This window comes from Rhinoderma darwinii, chromosome 5 (assembly GCF_050947455.1).
Source record: "Rhinoderma darwinii isolate aRhiDar2 chromosome 5, aRhiDar2.hap1, whole genome shotgun sequence".
Classification (NCBI taxonomy): Eukaryota; Metazoa; Chordata; class Amphibia; order Anura; family Rhinodermatidae; genus Rhinoderma; species Rhinoderma darwinii.
Window position 1 is genome coordinate 109,615,046 of NC_134691.1, and position 17,207 is coordinate 109,632,252.

Below are 17,207 nucleotides of genomic sequence, written 5' to 3' on the forward strand. Positions count from 1 at the left end.
GCATTAAACGGTGTGAGGGCAGCTATAGGGGCATTATGATGTGTGGAAGTCCGTTATGGGGCATTATACTATGTAGAGGCAGCTATGGGGGAATTATACTGTGGAGAGGGAAGTTATGGGGGGCATTATACTGTGTGGAGGGCAGCTATGGTTGGCATTATACTGTGTGGGGGCATTATACTGTGTAGAGGAAGTTATAGGGGCATTATAATGTGTGTGGGGCAGCTATGGGGCATTATATTGTGTGGGGCTAGTGTCAAGGGGTATATTATATACAGTAGTATACAGCAGGCTCAGGGGATAAATATTAATTCAAGGCGAAGCATGCAAATAGGGGGTGTGGCATGCAAAAAGGAGCATGGCCTAAATGATCTTTCAATAATTGTAATTGAGGTTACATGTTCAATTAATCGTGATTTTGATTTGGGTCATAATTGACCAGCCCTAGTTAAAGGCCAACAATGCATCCAGAACTGCTGGTGTATAGCACAGCTACACAGTCCACAGCCTCTGCACACACAGCTTATTTTAAGCAAATTTTCTGCCAGGATGTGCAGACGATAAATCTGCAGCATATTACAGTAGCAGCAAGGTGGAGGAGATTACATTTTCATGCAGATATTAACCTGTGATGCAGATTTTTTTAATAGTTGCATATTTGTTGCAGACTTTCCCCATTGAGTTCAATGGGGAAGTGAAATTCCGCAACGAATAGCAAGTCTTTATGCTGCAGAAAAGCTTTGAACTCGCTGCGAAAATTGCAAGTTCGGGCCTGTTCACATCAGCTTTGTCTTTCCATTACGGGGTTCCGTCGGGTAAACCCAAGAACGGAAAGCCAACGCTGATGTGAACAGGCCCTAAGACGTTTCAATTTAAAGGGGCTCTGTCGCCACATTATAAGTGGCCTATCTTGTACATAATGTGATCGGCGCTGTAATGTAGATTACAGCAGTGTTTTTTATTTAGAAAAACTGTCATTTTTGACAGAGTTATGACCTATATTAGCTTTATGCTAATGTGTTTCTTAATGAACAACTGGGCATGTTTTACTTTTTGGCCAAGTGGGCGTTGTACAGAGGAGTGCATGACGCTGACCAATCAGCGTCATACACTTCTCCCCATTCATTTACACAGCACATAGGGATATAGCTATATCACTATGTGCAGCCACATACACACAGAGTAACGTTACTGCGGTGTCCGGACAATGAATATACATTACCTCCAGCCAGGACGTGATCTCTATTCAGAATCCTGACACTTCACTAATACAATCCCAATACTACAGCACAACAAGCGTAATCTCGTTTGAAATGAAAGCACGTGGATGAGAATTTTTAATTCTCATCCACTTCACTGCAACTGTCTTCCGATGCGAATTTTACACCTGCAAATCCAGATGGTAAATCTGCAACAAAATATGCAAGAGGCCTTATAGTTAAGCAGCCATTTATTCCAACTTGCATACAACGGTTTCTGGCTTATTGGCCTTCATCAGTGCAAGATATGGAAATCATGATGTACTTTTTAGACTGTATCTGCTATACACCAGCCGTTCTGGATGCACGGTTGGCTACTAAGGACATAAAGAACCAGTTTGCATTTCTCCGCCCACTATACCGGAATGAGGATTAAGAAAAGTGCCATTGGTTCCTTTTAGCCATCATCACGCAATCATTGTTTCCTAGAATCAGCTGCATACTCGAGTACAAAACTATAGTACTTTCTTTTAATATGCAGCAAAGATCCTAATTTTCTGCAAGATTCACTAGGCTACTGGGTGTTTTCTCATGTTTTTTGGACACCTGACATGAAGTTTGGCTTCTTACAACTATTCAAAATCAGTGCCAAGTGGGTGTTCACTCTGAATACTACACATAAAAAGTGTATTACATATCGGTGGCTTCAGTATTATAACAACATGAAACGATGTGCTTCACAAACCATTGTGAACGTACACAGCTTCATCTCCTACTCTTCTTATCTTCCGTCTCCCGTACTCCCTCTTCTCTGCTCTCCCCTCCTACTTCTCTCAGTGCACAGGACTATTGTTTACGTTCAGTACAGCTGCCTTCAGAAATATTCCTTTTGAGTAGATCCTGAGATTTTATATACTGATCGTGAATGCTTTTTTCATTAAAACAAGAAAATAAATGCAGGTTGGCACAGGTGGCTGACAACCAGCACATACATGGTTTATATTCTCAGTGGCTTTTATCTATCATTGAGCAGAGGCGTAGCTAGGTTCCAGCACCCAGGGCAAAGATTGTTTGGTGCCTCCCCCCTCCACCTCCAATATGTACATTTTACAAGCAATACAGTTATATAAGGGAGTTAACAGAACAATAAATTAAAAGATAATGAAAGGTCAGTGTGCATGACTAAAACAGATTGTATAACTAAGGCTAATGAGACTATATGGTGACATCTTATAGATAGTCCAACACACACCCTCCTGTAGATAGCACTATACCCCCCCCCCCTCCCCGTACATAGCACCATTAGGGCTAGCTAGAGGAGCCCCAGACGTCACTGCCCATATATGGATAGTAACGTCAGGGGCTTCTCCAGAAGCAGAATCCCCGGGAAGAGCTTTGGCAACGCTTTGGCAGGGGATTCCTCCATACCTCCCAACTTCCAAGTATCACAAAGAGGGACAACCTATGTGGCGTGTGTAGAATTTTTTCTTCATCTAAGCCACACCTCTATTCCCACCCAATCCCCGCCCATACACATCCGGTTCAGCCGACACAGTATCATGCTCCCTTAGTGCCTCCCACACAGTATAATGCCCTCTAGCTGCCACCATACAGTATAATGCCCCCATAGATTCACCCATAAAGTATAAAGACCACACAGATGCCCCCATACAGTATAAAGCCCACACAGATTCTCCCATGCAGTACAATGGCCACACAGATGCCCCCATACAGTATAATGCCCAAACAAATTCCCCCATACATCATAATGCCCAATAGCTGCTCCCATACAGCATAATGCCCCTATAGCTGCCCTCATACCGCATAATGCCCCCATAGCTGCCCCCATACAGGATAATGCCCCACATAGCTGCCCCATACAGTATAATGCCCACAGTTGCCCCCATACGGTATAATGCCCAAACCAATGCCCCCATGCAATATAGTGCCCAAACAAATTCCCCCATACATCATAATGCTCAATACCTGCTCCAGTACAGCATAATGCCCCTATAGCTGCCACCATACAGCATAATGCCCCCATACAGTATAATGCCCCTATAGCTTACCTCATACAGTACAATGCCCCCATAGCTGCCCCAAGTGCCACTGCCCATGTAGATTGTGCCACAGTGCCCATGTAAATAGTGCCAGTGTCCCCTGTATAGTGCCCCCATGTCCATGTAGATAGTGCCACACACCCTTAAATATAGCGCCACCGTCCCTGTAGATAGAACCATTGGGACTCCCTCTAGGAGCGGCATCCTCAGCCAGAGCATAGGCAAGGGATTCCACTCCTAGAGGGAACCCCTGATGTCACTGTCCATATTTGGACAGTGACGTCAAGGGTTTACCCCGGGCACAGCTTAAAAGTAGCGATGTGCCCGTGGAGTCCTCGGTGAGCAGAGGAGCTCCCTCTGCTCTTAACTAAAGCTGACAGTTCCTTGCTATAGCATTGGGTTCAACTGTATCTACGTCCTGGAGGAACCCCTGACGTCACTGTTCATATATTGATAGTGACGTCAGGGGGGAATTCCGCTCCAGGGATGCCCGACTCCCCCCCCTACTTTCACTTATAGTTGCGCCCAGGGCCCCCGCCTGACCCCCCTTCCTAGCTATGCCCCTGCCTTGAGATCCTGTCTGGGGTTGAGCCTCACTCGTACCCGAAAACACATGGCAGAGATGGGAAGAAAATGCAAATTACAGTAGAAAACTGGCAAGACATTTTTAATTGACCTTAATTGCTCTGACCCTTAGGCTGGATTCACACACATGGGGAAGATTAGTCAAAACTGCCTAACAGTACAACTGTTTTTGTTGCTAATATCAACCAGTCAGAGCTCAGCTTTCATTGCTCTGACAAATGAAAGTTGTGCTGTCATTGGTGTCTATGGGTAACATGGCCAGTTTTAATTTAGACCATTCTGATGAATTGTCAAAGCTAGGTGTGGATAGAAAGGAAGGACAAGTATGGAAGAAATACTGATCTCCACTCTTTTGTATCCAATCATGGCATTGGCTTAAAAGAATTGCATCAAAAACTGCATGAGTTTTGAATCTGGCCTTAAGCAATCAAAGCACATAATATCAGACGTTTAAATGACATGGAGTTAAAAGGTGGATGTTAACTTTAAGGGCTCATTCACATTAGCCGGAAGCTTGTAGGGTTCTTTTAGTACGGAGCACTACTTGCATCGTCGAAGTCCATGTGTATAGAGATTTTCACTGGAAGCAATACATCTAGGGCAGGGGTCAGCAACCTTCAACACTCCAGCTGTTGTGAAACTACAAATCCCAGCATGCGTTGACAGCCAAAGTCTTTATTATTCCAGCCAAAGTCTGTCAGTGCATGGTGGGAATTTTCGTTTAACACCTGGAGTGTCGAAGGTTGCTGGCTCCTGATCTGAATAATAGCTCATACAAAGTCTTATGGAGAATGCCATGATTTTTTTTCTGTTGGATTCAGGCATTTTGTAAAATCAGGGCATACAGAGGTACAGTAGGGGGCTCATGCTCCTCTAGATAAGCCCTAGTCTGACCCTGTAAAATACAGAGAAGTAATAAGGCCTTGCTCACACAGCAGAAAATTCATGCCGATTCAGAATCAGGGTGAATTCCACTTGTAATTTGCCTACCATTGTGTCCAATGGGATACCGTGCCGTTGTGCATACCACTTTTTGATGCGGTTTCCACAATATATACCGCCGTGAACACAGTGTCAGATAGCCACATGCAGATTATCCTCATTAAATGGGGCTAATCTATGTGCAGAAACACAACAGTTACTACTGCAATACTGTGAGAGAAATCCGAGGGTCAGCCTCAGATTTCTGCCGTGGAATCTGGGCCAAATCCACATTGTGTGAACATAGTGAAAGGCTGTCTGCATAAGCTCTATAGGCCTCCTTCACACAGAATTTTTCTGGTAATTTAGGCCCTGTTTACACAGAGTCTTTTGCAGGCAGAAAAATCTGCCTGCACTTACTTGCCGCGGTTTTCGCTGTGTTTTTCCGTCCATGGCAATTGAGCGCTGCAGGCAAAAACGAAGCGAAAAACACTTTGTCTGCCTCCCATTAACTACAGTAGGAGGTCAGAGACTGAATCGCGGGAAGAAAGAGCATGTCGCTTTTTTTCCTCGCGAGTGGCTAAATGTGTGAGCAGGGAAAAAACAGTGCCAAAAAGCTCAGTGTGAACAGGGCCTTAAACTGCATAAAAAAAAAACAGTTTCTAAAAACGCTAGTGTTATTAAAATGTAACATGTTTTTTAAGGCGTTTATATTGACATTTTTGGTAGCATTTTTCATTTGGTGTCATTTTGTACATGTTTTTTTTCTGGAGTTTTTTCTTTTAAGGCCTATAGAGAAGCTGCCTGAAAAAAAACGCTATACCCAGAGAATGCGGTGTTTGGTAAAAAAACGCCACGGACCACAAACTTGTCTCAAAAATCCAAAGCAAAATTTTGTAGTGTGTAATGCATTTGATATTTTACTAAATACTTTAATGTAACATCTGGCGTCACTAAAAAAATGAAACAAATAAGCCGCTAAAAACGCAAAGAAAAGTACGCAAAAACGCAGTGTGTAAATCTAGCCTCAAAGGTAAAAATGGATGATCCCTTAGGCTCCATGCAAAAACTCACCCGATTCGAAGAACATTTTCTATAGGTATTGAAACACAAAAGGTTTTTATCATTTCAATACATTTTAAAGAACATTTTCTTTGTACAGCTGCTTTGTAATGAATTATAAAAATGTATTTGTGGAATATTCGTTCAGTTATATAAATGTAAGGAAAGACTGGAAAGCATATTACGTTAAATGACTTATCCAAGCCTAGCATACATGTGTTTCCTTACAATACTTTTCAAGGCACACCGCACTTGAATGGTTTCAACATTGCATTCCTGATTAAGATTTGTATTCCAAAATAACTCGAGTGTAATTCTGCCCTCCCAAAGACTGTTTGGAGTATACATTTGCAAGCTGGGCCAAAAATGTGATCAGATTACATTACAAGTTAAATAGCCCACAATGACTTTGTCATTGCTGGAAAAGCAGAACTGGCTATTTTTAGTACAAGACTAGCTGTCAGAATCTGGCGACCATCAGCAAAGGCTTCCCCAAATAAACATGCACAAATGAGGGTTCATTTACAACTAGTAATTGACCCATTGAAAAAAAAAAATCAATGGAACGAATGGAAATTAAAAAAAGCACATTCCAAGCTTCAACCCAGTATTTGATATTTTTTTGTTTTACAGAAAAATATTCATTAGCCAATTTGATTCAGAGATTTGGCTTTTTGAAGGCTATGTACACCTTTGAAACAGGGTTTTTTGTTTTTTTTAAATGAAAGTCAGTCAGTGTGTTTGGTGCAACTTTGCAAATACCTTTTATTAAAAATTATTTTTACTTTTTGAGATAAAGCTGCTTTGTATTCTCTATACAGAGCAGCTGTATCTAGCGCTGAAACCTGAATCTCTCAGGTCAGCGGGACTGACGGGTTCAGTGACAGCGGGTCCTGCATGCCGTTACCGATCACATCTAAGTTCATAACAAAGGTGTACATAGCCCTTAAGTAAAACGTGTCAGCAAAAAAAGACCGATTGACAAAAGCAAATATTTATTAAATAAAATATAAATTTCTAGTCAGTTACATTAAAGGCTCCTACTATGAAAAGTAATGTAACTGCAAAGTCTTTAAAAGAGAATAACCTAAAAGCGCTTTCAATTCCACAGCACAGCGTGATTGTGCAGTGAAAGAAGCTGGGCTGGAACAATGAGAAGTGTATGACACTGATTGGTCACTGATTGGTCAGCGTCATACACTCCTCTTTACAACACCCACTTGGTCAAAAGTAAAAACACGCCCAGTTGGTCTTTAACCCCTTCCCGCAAATGGGCGTTACTGTACGTCCTTTTTAGCGGCTCAGTCCCGCAAATGGGCGTACAGTAATGCCCTGAGGATGAAGCAGGCACAGGAGCTGTGCGCGCTTCATCCTCAGTGGGTGTCGGCTGTAATATACAGCTGACATCCCGCTGCAATGACGGCGATCACTGTTATGTCCGATCGCCGCCATTTAACCCCTCAAATGCCGCTGTCAATAGCGACAGCGGCATTTAAGTGATTGATACAGAGGGAGGGGGCTCCCTCTGTACCCCGTTGGCCCCCCCGTGAAAAATCACGGGGTTCTGATGGTTGCAATGGAAACCAGGAAGCCTAGCAATGGCTTCCTGGTTGCCAGGTACGGGAGCCTATTAGGTCCTGCCCGAGGCAGGACGTAATAGGCTCAACTGTCAGTTATAAAATGACAGTTATAATACACTGCACTACACAAGTACATACAGAAGTAGTGCAGTGTATTGTACAGGGGATCAGAAGATCAGATCTTCCAGTCCCCTAGTATGTGTCAAATAAAAAGTTAAAAAAAAGTTACAAAAAGTTTTAGATAAATAAATAAATAAAAGTTTTATGTAATAAAAACAATAATCATCTTGTGTCCCTGATCAAGTCCTTTATAATTAGAAAAAAATGGAAAAAAAAGACAAAAACTAGACATAATAGGTATCGCCGCGTTCGTATCAGCGTGACCTATAAAAATATAATATTATTTATCCCGCACGGTGAACACCGTAAAAAAAATACAAATAAAAAACAATGCCAGAATTTCCTTTTTTGGTCACGTTGTTTCCAATAAAATGGAATAAAAAGTGATCAAAAAGTCGCATGTACCCAAACATGGTACCAATAAAAACTACAGTGTGTCACGCAAAAAACAAGCCCTCACAAAGCTCCGTCGACAAAAAAATACAGAAGTTATGGCTCTCAGGATAATGACTCTCAGGACATTTTATTTATAAAAAGGGTTTTTATTGTGTAAAAGTGGTAAAACATATAAAAACTATATAAATTTGTTATTGCCATAATCGTATCAAACCGCAGAATAAAGCAAACATGTTGTTTATACTGCACAGAGAACGCCATTAAAAATTGATTTTAAAAAAAAACAGCGAGAGAATTTCTGTTTTTTGGTCTCCTCACCCCCCAAAAAATTGACGAAAAACTGATCACATTATCACATTTACCCCAAAATGATACTAATAAAAACATATGGGGCTAGTGAAGTTAAAGATTAGACAATGCTGGAGTGCGGATATTTTGTACAATACCACGGACACCCTTTAGAAGTGAGACTCCTACACCCAAAAATCCAGCCTGTGCATGAAGGATTGGTTGAAAGCGTACGTCACTATCCAGGGATCATTAATTTTATTATTCATTCTCCCCATTATTACATCATCCTATTATGACCTGTTGCACTCCGCCCAGCTTACATATACCCTGATGTACTCCGCCCAGCTTACATATACCCTGATGTACTCCGCCCAGCTTACATATACCCTGATGTACTCCACATAGCTTACATATACCCTGATGTACTCCTCACAGCTTACATATACCCTGATTTACTCCGCCCAGCTTACATATACCCTGATGTACTCCACATAGCTTACATGTACCCTGATGTACTCCGCCCAGCTTACATATACCCTGATGTACTCCACATAGCTTACATATACCCTGATTTACTCCGCACAGCTTACATATACCCTGATGTACTCCGCACAGCTTACATATACCCTGATGTACTCCCCACAGCTTACATATACCCTGATGTACTCCGCCCAGTTTACATATACCCTGATTTACTCCGCCCAGCTTACATATACCCTGATGTACTCCACATAGCTTACATATACCCTGATGTACTCCACATAGCTTACATATACCCTGATGTACTCCGCCCAGCTTACATATACCCTGATTTACTCCGCCCAGCTTACATATACCCTGATGTACTCCGCCCAGCTTACATATACCCTGATGTACTCCGCCAAGATTACATATACCCTGATGCACTCCGCCCAGCTTACATATACCCTGATACACTCCACCCAGCTAACATATACCCTGATGCACTCCGCCCAGCTTACATATGCCCCCATATTATAAGCTGAAACACCAGTAAAACACTAAACAAAACTACTACCAAGCAAAATCTGCGCTCCAAAAGCCAAATGGAGCTCCTTCTGGGCCTGGCAGTGTGCTCAAACAGCAGTTAATGACCACATATGGGGTATTACTGTACTCTGGAGAACCGCTTAACAATAATTTATGGGGTGTGTGTCTACGGTGGTACAAGCTGGGCACAACACATTGGGCACTGAAATAGCATATATGTTGAAAATGGCAATTTTAAATCTGCAACATCCACTGTGCACTAATTTCTAAAAAACCTTTGGGGTTAAAATGCTCACTACACTTCTAGATGAATTCCTTGAGGGGTGTAGTTTCCCAAATGGGGTCACTTTTCGGGGGTTTTCACTGTACTGGTACCTCAGCGCAATGCAACATGGAGTAAAAAACAAATTTTGTAAAATCTCCACTCCAAAAACGAAATTGCGCTTTTTCCCTTTAGACTCTTGCTGTATGTCCAAATAGCAGTTTACAACCACATATGGGGTACTTCCCTATTCAGGAGAAATTTTGTCACACATTTTGGGGTGTCTTTTCTCCTGTATTGCTTGTGTAAATGAAAAATTATGTGCTAAATCTATGGGTTATTGGAAAAAAAAATGTTTTCATTTTCACGGCCCAATTCTAATAAAATCTGTAAACCACCTCTAATTTATCAAAATGCTCACTACACCTCTAATTTAATTCTTTGATAGGTATAGTCTACAAAATGGGATCACACCTGGGGAATTTCTACTATACTGGTACTTCAGGGGCTCTGCAAATGCGACATGGCCACATATGGGGTATTGCCGTAATCAGGAGAAATTGCTTTACAAATGTGGAGGTGCTTTTTCTCCTTTATTCCTTATAAAAATTAGAAAATTCTATGTTTTTTCAGAAAAAAAGTCTATTTTCATCTTCACAGACTAAGGGTATGTTCACACGGCCTATTTACGGACGTAATTCGGGCGTTTTTGCCCCGAATTACGTCTGAAAATAGCGCCTCAATAGCGCTGACAAACATCTGCCCATTGAAAGCAATGGGCAGACGTTTGTCTGTTCACACGAGGCGTATATTTACGCGCCGCTGTCAAATGACGGCGCGTAAATAGACGCCCGCGTAGAAGTGACCTGTCACTTCTTTGGCCGTAATTGGAGCCGTTATTCATTGACTCCAATGAATAGCAGCGCTAATTACGGCCGTAATTGACGCGGCGTTCAAGCGCCTGCACATGCCGGTACGGCTGAAATTACGGGGATGTTTTCAGGCTGAAACATCCCCGTAATTTCAGCCGTAACGGACGCCCTCGTGTGAACATACCCTAATTCTAATAAATTCAGCAAAAAACCTGAGGGGTCAAAATGCCAACTATACCACTAGAAAAATTCCTTGAGGGGCATAGTTTCCAAAATTGAGTCACTTTTGGGGGGTTTCCCCTGTTTAGATCCCTCCAGGGCATTGCAAACACGACACGGCACCGAAAAATATTCCAGTAAAATCAGTGCTCCAAAATCCAAATGGCCCTCCTTCCCTTCTGAGCACTGCCGTGGGTCCAAGCAGCAGTTTATTACCACATGTGGGGTATTTCCGTAATCGGGAGTAGTAGCTTTACAAGTTTTGGGGTGCTTTTTCTCCTTTATTCCTTGCAAAAATTCGAAAATTCTATGTTTTTCCACAATAAAAGTAGATTTTCATTTTCACAGACTAATTCGAATAAATTTAGCAGAAAACCTATGGGGTCAAAATGCTAACTATACCCCTAGATAAATTCCCTGACGGGTGTAGTTTCAAAAATGGACAAGACCTCTTCAAACCTGACATGGTGCCTAAAATATATTCTAAAAAATGGAGGCCCCAAAATCCTCTAGGTGCTCCTTTGCTTCTGAGGCCTGTGTTTCAGTCCATTAGCGCACTAGGGCCACATGCGGGACATTTCTAAAAACTGCAGAATCTGGGCAATAAATATTGAGTTGCATTTCTCAGGTAAAACCTTCTGTGTTACAGAAAAAAATGTATTACAAATGAATTTTGTAAAAAAAAAATGAAATTTGTAAATTTCACCTCTACTTTCCTTCAATTCCTGTGAAACGCCTAAAGGGTTGAAACACTTTCTAAATGCTGTTTTGAATACTTTGAGGGGTGCAGTTTTCAAAATGGGGTGTTTTATGGGGGTTTCTAATATATAAGGCCCTCAAAACCACTTCAGAACTGAACTCGTCCCTGAAAAAAATAGCCTTTTGAAATGTTCTTAAAAATATGAGAAATTGCTGCTAAAGTTCTAAGCCTTGTAACGTCCTCGAAAAATAAAAGGATGTTCAAAAAACGATGCAAACATAAAGTAGACATATGGGAAATGTTAATTAGTAACTATTTTGTGTGGTATTACTATCTGTTTTACAAGCAGATACATTTAAAATTAGAAAAATCATAATTTCTTCAAATTTTCTCTAAATTTTGGTGTTTTTCACAAATAAGCAATAAATTCATCGACCAAATTTTTTCACTAACCTAAAGTACAATATGTCACGAGAAAACAATCTCATAATCGCTTTGATAGGTAAAAGAATTCCAGAGTTATTACCACATAAAGTGACACGTCAGATTTGAAAAAATGGGTCTGGTCCTGAAGGCCAAAAATAGCTTGAAGGGGTTAAGAAACTAAATCTAAAATTGCTCATAACTTGCTCAAAAATGATCGTTTTTCAAAATAAAAACCACTGCTGTTATCTACATTACAGCGCCGATCAGATTATGTAGGAGACAGGGCATACTATGTAAGTATGATGACGCCCTGACACAGCCCCATATGACACAGGGCTTGCTCCCTCTCTCATTTCGTATTGGCAAATGTGACCCTGTCTGCTTTATTTCTAAGCTTTGGGCCTGGCCCTACCATGCATTGCCTTTCCTGCTCTTAGTGCGCATGCTCCAGAACTCCCATGGAACGGCGGGATTTAAAGTCTTTCAGCAAGCGCTCACAAATGAAATCCCGCCCAAGGAGCGTAACTAGAGGACTGTGTGCGGTGATATCGTGGTTTGGTAAGTAACCCGAAAACAATGCTTACAGCCTGGAGATTGTATATATCAACGAGTTAAGGTGTTAGAAAAGTATTTTGGGGACTTAGCTTTTTTTTGGGGGGGGGGGGGGGGGCTGCCGGAGAATTTAGGAACAATATTTTGGTGATTCTCTTTTAATACATTGGAACATATGCAGCCATGAACACATAACTATTCATTCTTGGGACTAACTTTAGTGTAGGCCCAAAGCGGAACATACCAGAGGGTTAATAACAGCATTACAAGGGTTGTGTCATTACAGAGAATCCCTTTAATATTAGATCTACTATGGTGATCAGATGATCACCACGGGTCCTGCTGATGAGACCCCCGACGTGGAAACCGTGTCGTCATCAGCGCAAAAAAACGCCTCCCATTGATTTTAATGGGAGGCGGAGGCGCTTTTCGCCCGCAGCCCTCAATGGCCGTGGATGAAAAACGCTGCAATAACCGTAGCAAAAAAGTCCAGGCAGGTGAAAATCTGCCTTAAAACTCCCGAAGGAATTTTGAGGCAGATTTGAACAGACCCTAAGGGTTAGCTATGTTGTCGGAAAACTAAAACAGTATTGAGTGCAACTATAGTTTTTGCTGTTTCCAAGTTTCATTGTAAGGAGCAGTATGAAGAGTAGGGGCACTAACTATGTCTTCGCATTTGGATTTGATATGCCTCAGCTGCACTCTCCAGGTCAATAGCAGATGTGTAGGAATACCGTGGTAAGGCACTATGATGATTACATGTTTTCAGCCTAATTATCAAAGTTTGGCTGCTCTGCTTGATTTTGTTACTTAACCTATTGAGATTTCTTGTTGACCTCATATCTAGAAAACTTAATTTGTCAAAAATCACATAAAAATACCTGAATTGGCAATTTTCTCATCTGCATTTACATTCCATATAAGAAATTAATCTTTTAAACCCATGCAACATGATTAAATGGCAGCATGCAGTAAGCCAGAGTGATGGTCACGCTGATAAGCAATCATTCGTACCCAGCTGATATAATGGGGAAGCGATTTAAGGCCATTAATCACCCAAAATGAAGACACTTTTTATGAAAATTACTATCACATTTTAGCCATCTTTGCTTATGAAAATGAGCATTCTGCCATTTGTAGTAAATGTTTCCTTAAAATTTTACTCCAATTTCTAAAACTCAAGATATGGCTATGGAGTGTGGCCCAGGTGTGTGCTTCCGACTATTATCCATCCTGGATTGCCTGGTTTGAAAAAAGCTTAGGGCCTGTTCACATCAGCGTTTGGTTTCCATTAATAGATTTCGTTCAACCTTTCCGTCGGGACGAACCAATGAACGGAAACTATCGCTTCCATGTGCATTACCATTGATTTCAATGGTAATGCTTCCGTTGCAGTTGGTTTCTGTTTGTTTCTGTTCCATAAAGTTTCAGTTTTTTTCACAAAACAATAGCTTAGTCGACTACGCTATAGTTTCGGTTTAAAAAAAATGTAAACTTTACGGAAAAACCGCAAGTGCATCCGTGATCTACAGTCTATGGAGGGACGCGTGAAAAAATAGGAAATGTCCTATTTTTTCACAGACCCTTCACACGCTTCGTTGAAACAACGGCCGTGTGAACGGCCCCGTTGAATTACATAGGTCCGTGTGACGGCCATCACACGGATGTATAACTTGTTCGTGTCAATAAGGCCTAAGTTTGTGTTGTTAATCAGATTCCATCTTTTAGCAATAGACATATTAACTTACGATCATTTGAGCTCTTAAACAAAAAATGGAAAATATTTTTGTGTTGAGATAACTGCATTAAACTTCTAAATCTGACAATTCGTAGGGGCATCAAATACGACCCTTTACTGCATCTAAGAGCCATAAATTACATTCAGTTAGGGCTGGGTCACGGAGTAAATGTACACAAACACACACCCACAGACACGCACCTCCTTTTACACTTCTGTATTTGTGCCCTTAACTTCAACCATATATTTAGTTTTGATAAAAACATGTTTGAGGGGGACGACGACACATTACACAACAGATTTGTTGAGGTCTGTTCTCGTTTCTCCACACAGACAATGATACATAAACATACATATGACACAGCTTTTGGAGATTCGGACACTACCATAGTGCCCCCATAACACCAGAGAAAACAGTAGCTCTTGTTCCTTATAGTTGGCAGAGCACTCAGGATTTAGTAGCGCTCATGCCTGATCATTCTCCTGGGATATATGAAATTTATTCCCCTGGAAACCACATAAAAAGCACATGATATGCCACTTGGGCATCACTGGTTTAAATTTACATTTTAAGGGCTTATTCAGACAAACGTGATACACGTCCGTGCAACACGCGTGATTTTCACGCGCCTCACACGGACCTATGTTCTCTGTGACGCGCGTGATTCGCGCAACAGCAGTAAAAAGTACGAATGAAAACAGAAAAGCACGACGTGGCCACAATGATGGCGGCTGCGCGAAAATCAAGCAGCCACGCATCATATGCTGCTGACACACGGAGCTGTTATGTACCTTTTGTTTGCGCAAAACGCCACTTTTTTGCGCGCGGCAAAACGCACACGCTCGTGTAAATTCGGCCTTACACAAACTTAATTAATGGGGTTCTCTGAGGCAAAAATACTGATGGCAAATTAATGTTTGATCGTGGGGGGCTGCAGCGTTCGCCTTCATTGGTTACACAGGCACAGCAGCTTGTCCTTACCGGTAGCTGTGCCTGGTACTGGATAAGCCGCTGTGCCTGTGTATATATTGGAGGGGACGCTTCATTCTGCTGATCAGGAAAGAAACCCGAATGTCAGACCCCCACAGATTAAACCTTGATGGCCTATCCTAAGAACAGCCCATCAATATTTAAGTCTCAAATAATACTTTTAATAGAATAAAATAACGACTTCAACAAAAAAACAAAAAAAAAAACAAAAAGGGAATAATGAAAGCAAATGCATTTTACTCTCATGTCCAGCCCTTTCCACATTTGTAGAATATGCCCAATAGAGAAGGTTAATAGGTTTTCGAAGCTGGGATCTGAGCCTTTAAAAGTCTTTTTACAGTTATTCTGAGCAGAGCATACAAATGCGGACTGGAAATCATTAGGTTATATTGATTTTGCACTCAAAGTAAGAACACTTTTCATAAATGAAAAGTGGTTGAATGGTATTGGCAATGGTTGTAGCATGATGAGATGGAAAATATGAAAATAAAGGACACTTGCCTTTTCACTTTTCAAAGGTGTACTATGTGCAGCTGCAGCCGGGAAGGGTTCCAATGCGTTCGGATTATCTTCCCCAGTCTGCTGCACTGGTTGGATTCCACTAGTCCCTTTCTGGTCTTTCTCTTGGTCTTGTTTGGATTCAGAATCAGGACCGGTTTCTAAAGTCATGTTTTATTTTCTGGGGTAAAAAAAAGATATTAATGTAAACACATTGCAATAACTAAAAATATAAATTTGTTAACACAGTAGGGCACATTCAGCTCACTCAAAAAGAACAATAAAAGAGTGAAAACTGCACATAATTGAAGCACAAACTAGACAGAAAAGGCTTTTAGAACTCATCATCATACATTTTTCATAGAAAGATCGCTTATGCTTAAAGCATACCTTAATTATTTAATAAAAAATCTAATAACTACAATACTTTTAGCCATTACATTTTTTTCTATAATATAAAATAAATAAAAAATAAAGCGGTGTTCACATCCGCATCGAAGGCTCCGTTAGTAGCCTCTGTCGCAGATCGGTTCAAAATTTACAGAAGAGGCTTTTAAAACGAACAAAGCCCTTGATGCAGCCTGATGCGCTATTATGTTGTCTAACATTATAACGGAAACCCAACCGTGGGTACCATTGGTGTCTGTCATGCAACGAATCCGGCGCTTTTGGTATTTTTGTTATTCTGCTCCTATGACAAAGCAGAACAATAAGAAAACTGAACACAGATGTGAACATAGCCTAACTTTAATATGCAAAATGGCGCTAAATCTGCATGGACATTAATAAGATCATAATGTAAGTAAGGCACACACAATGACTGCTCATATTTTTATTTATTCTGTTGCCTCCTACCTAGATCATAAAATTCTTCCAGCGTGCACACATTGTATCAGGGAGTGCAATTATCCAATTTTATTATTAATTTTGACATGGAATTCTTTTTCATTTTGTAGGTTAACCATATAATATATAGTTTTGTTTTGAAACTCAGTCTTGGCTGCCTGACACTTTATGTGGGAGTATAAAGGGTGAGAGAAAAGAGTTTTGTGGGGGGTTTTTTTAACCAGAAGCTGTAAGAGCTCATAATCACCTCACAACTATAAATATGTTTAAAATGACAGGAGTGTTAGGGCGCAGTCACACGCGGCAGATTTTGTTGCATAAATTTCAGCGAAAATCAGTTTCATTCATCATAATGGGGTTGTTTCTGAAGCAGGTGGATGGATTTGTGCAAGTTCTATTTAGATGAAGGGAACTGAAATTTCTGCAACAAAATCGGTCCGTGTGTGACTTCACCCATAGGGTCAGTTCACACGTTGCGTAACTACTGCGGACTTTCCGCAATGGAATTTTTTGCGGAAAATCTGCAGCATAATACAGTAGCAGCAAAGTGGATAAGCTAGAACAAATGTCATCCACACGCTGCACAAACACTGAGTGGAAAAATCGCTCAGAAATTTACACGCGGTGCAGAATTTTATTTCCGCAGCATGTTAATAGTATTTGCGTAAATGCTGCTTATTTGCTGCGAATTTTCCCCATTGAATTCATAGCAGTTGCTGAGTTTTTTACGGTGGATTTGGAGCGATTCCACTGCAAAAAAAAACGCAACTCAAAAAATAAATCTTATACTTACCCAGCAGTCTGTGTTTCTTCCTCAAGGCCGGCCTCCAGGGATGGCGTTTCATCCCATGTGAGCGCTGCAGCCAATCACAGACTGTTGC

At 41.1% G+C, this 17,207-nt stretch overlaps 1 protein-coding gene across 1 annotated transcript in view; it reads right to left on the bottom strand.

The window, feature by feature from the left end:
* The window catches only part of EPB41L3 (erythrocyte membrane protein band 4.1 like 3), a 235,667-nt gene that overhangs the window by 139,601 nt on the left and 78,859 nt on the right, over positions 1-17,207 (bottom strand). The window contains exon 2 of the mRNA XM_075826402.1: positions 15,484-15,661. Coding sequence (XP_075682517.1) covers positions 15,484-15,651 — 168 coding nt within the window. The 5' untranslated portion in view covers positions 15,652-15,661. The remainder of the gene's footprint in view (positions 1-15,483; positions 15,662-17,207) is intronic.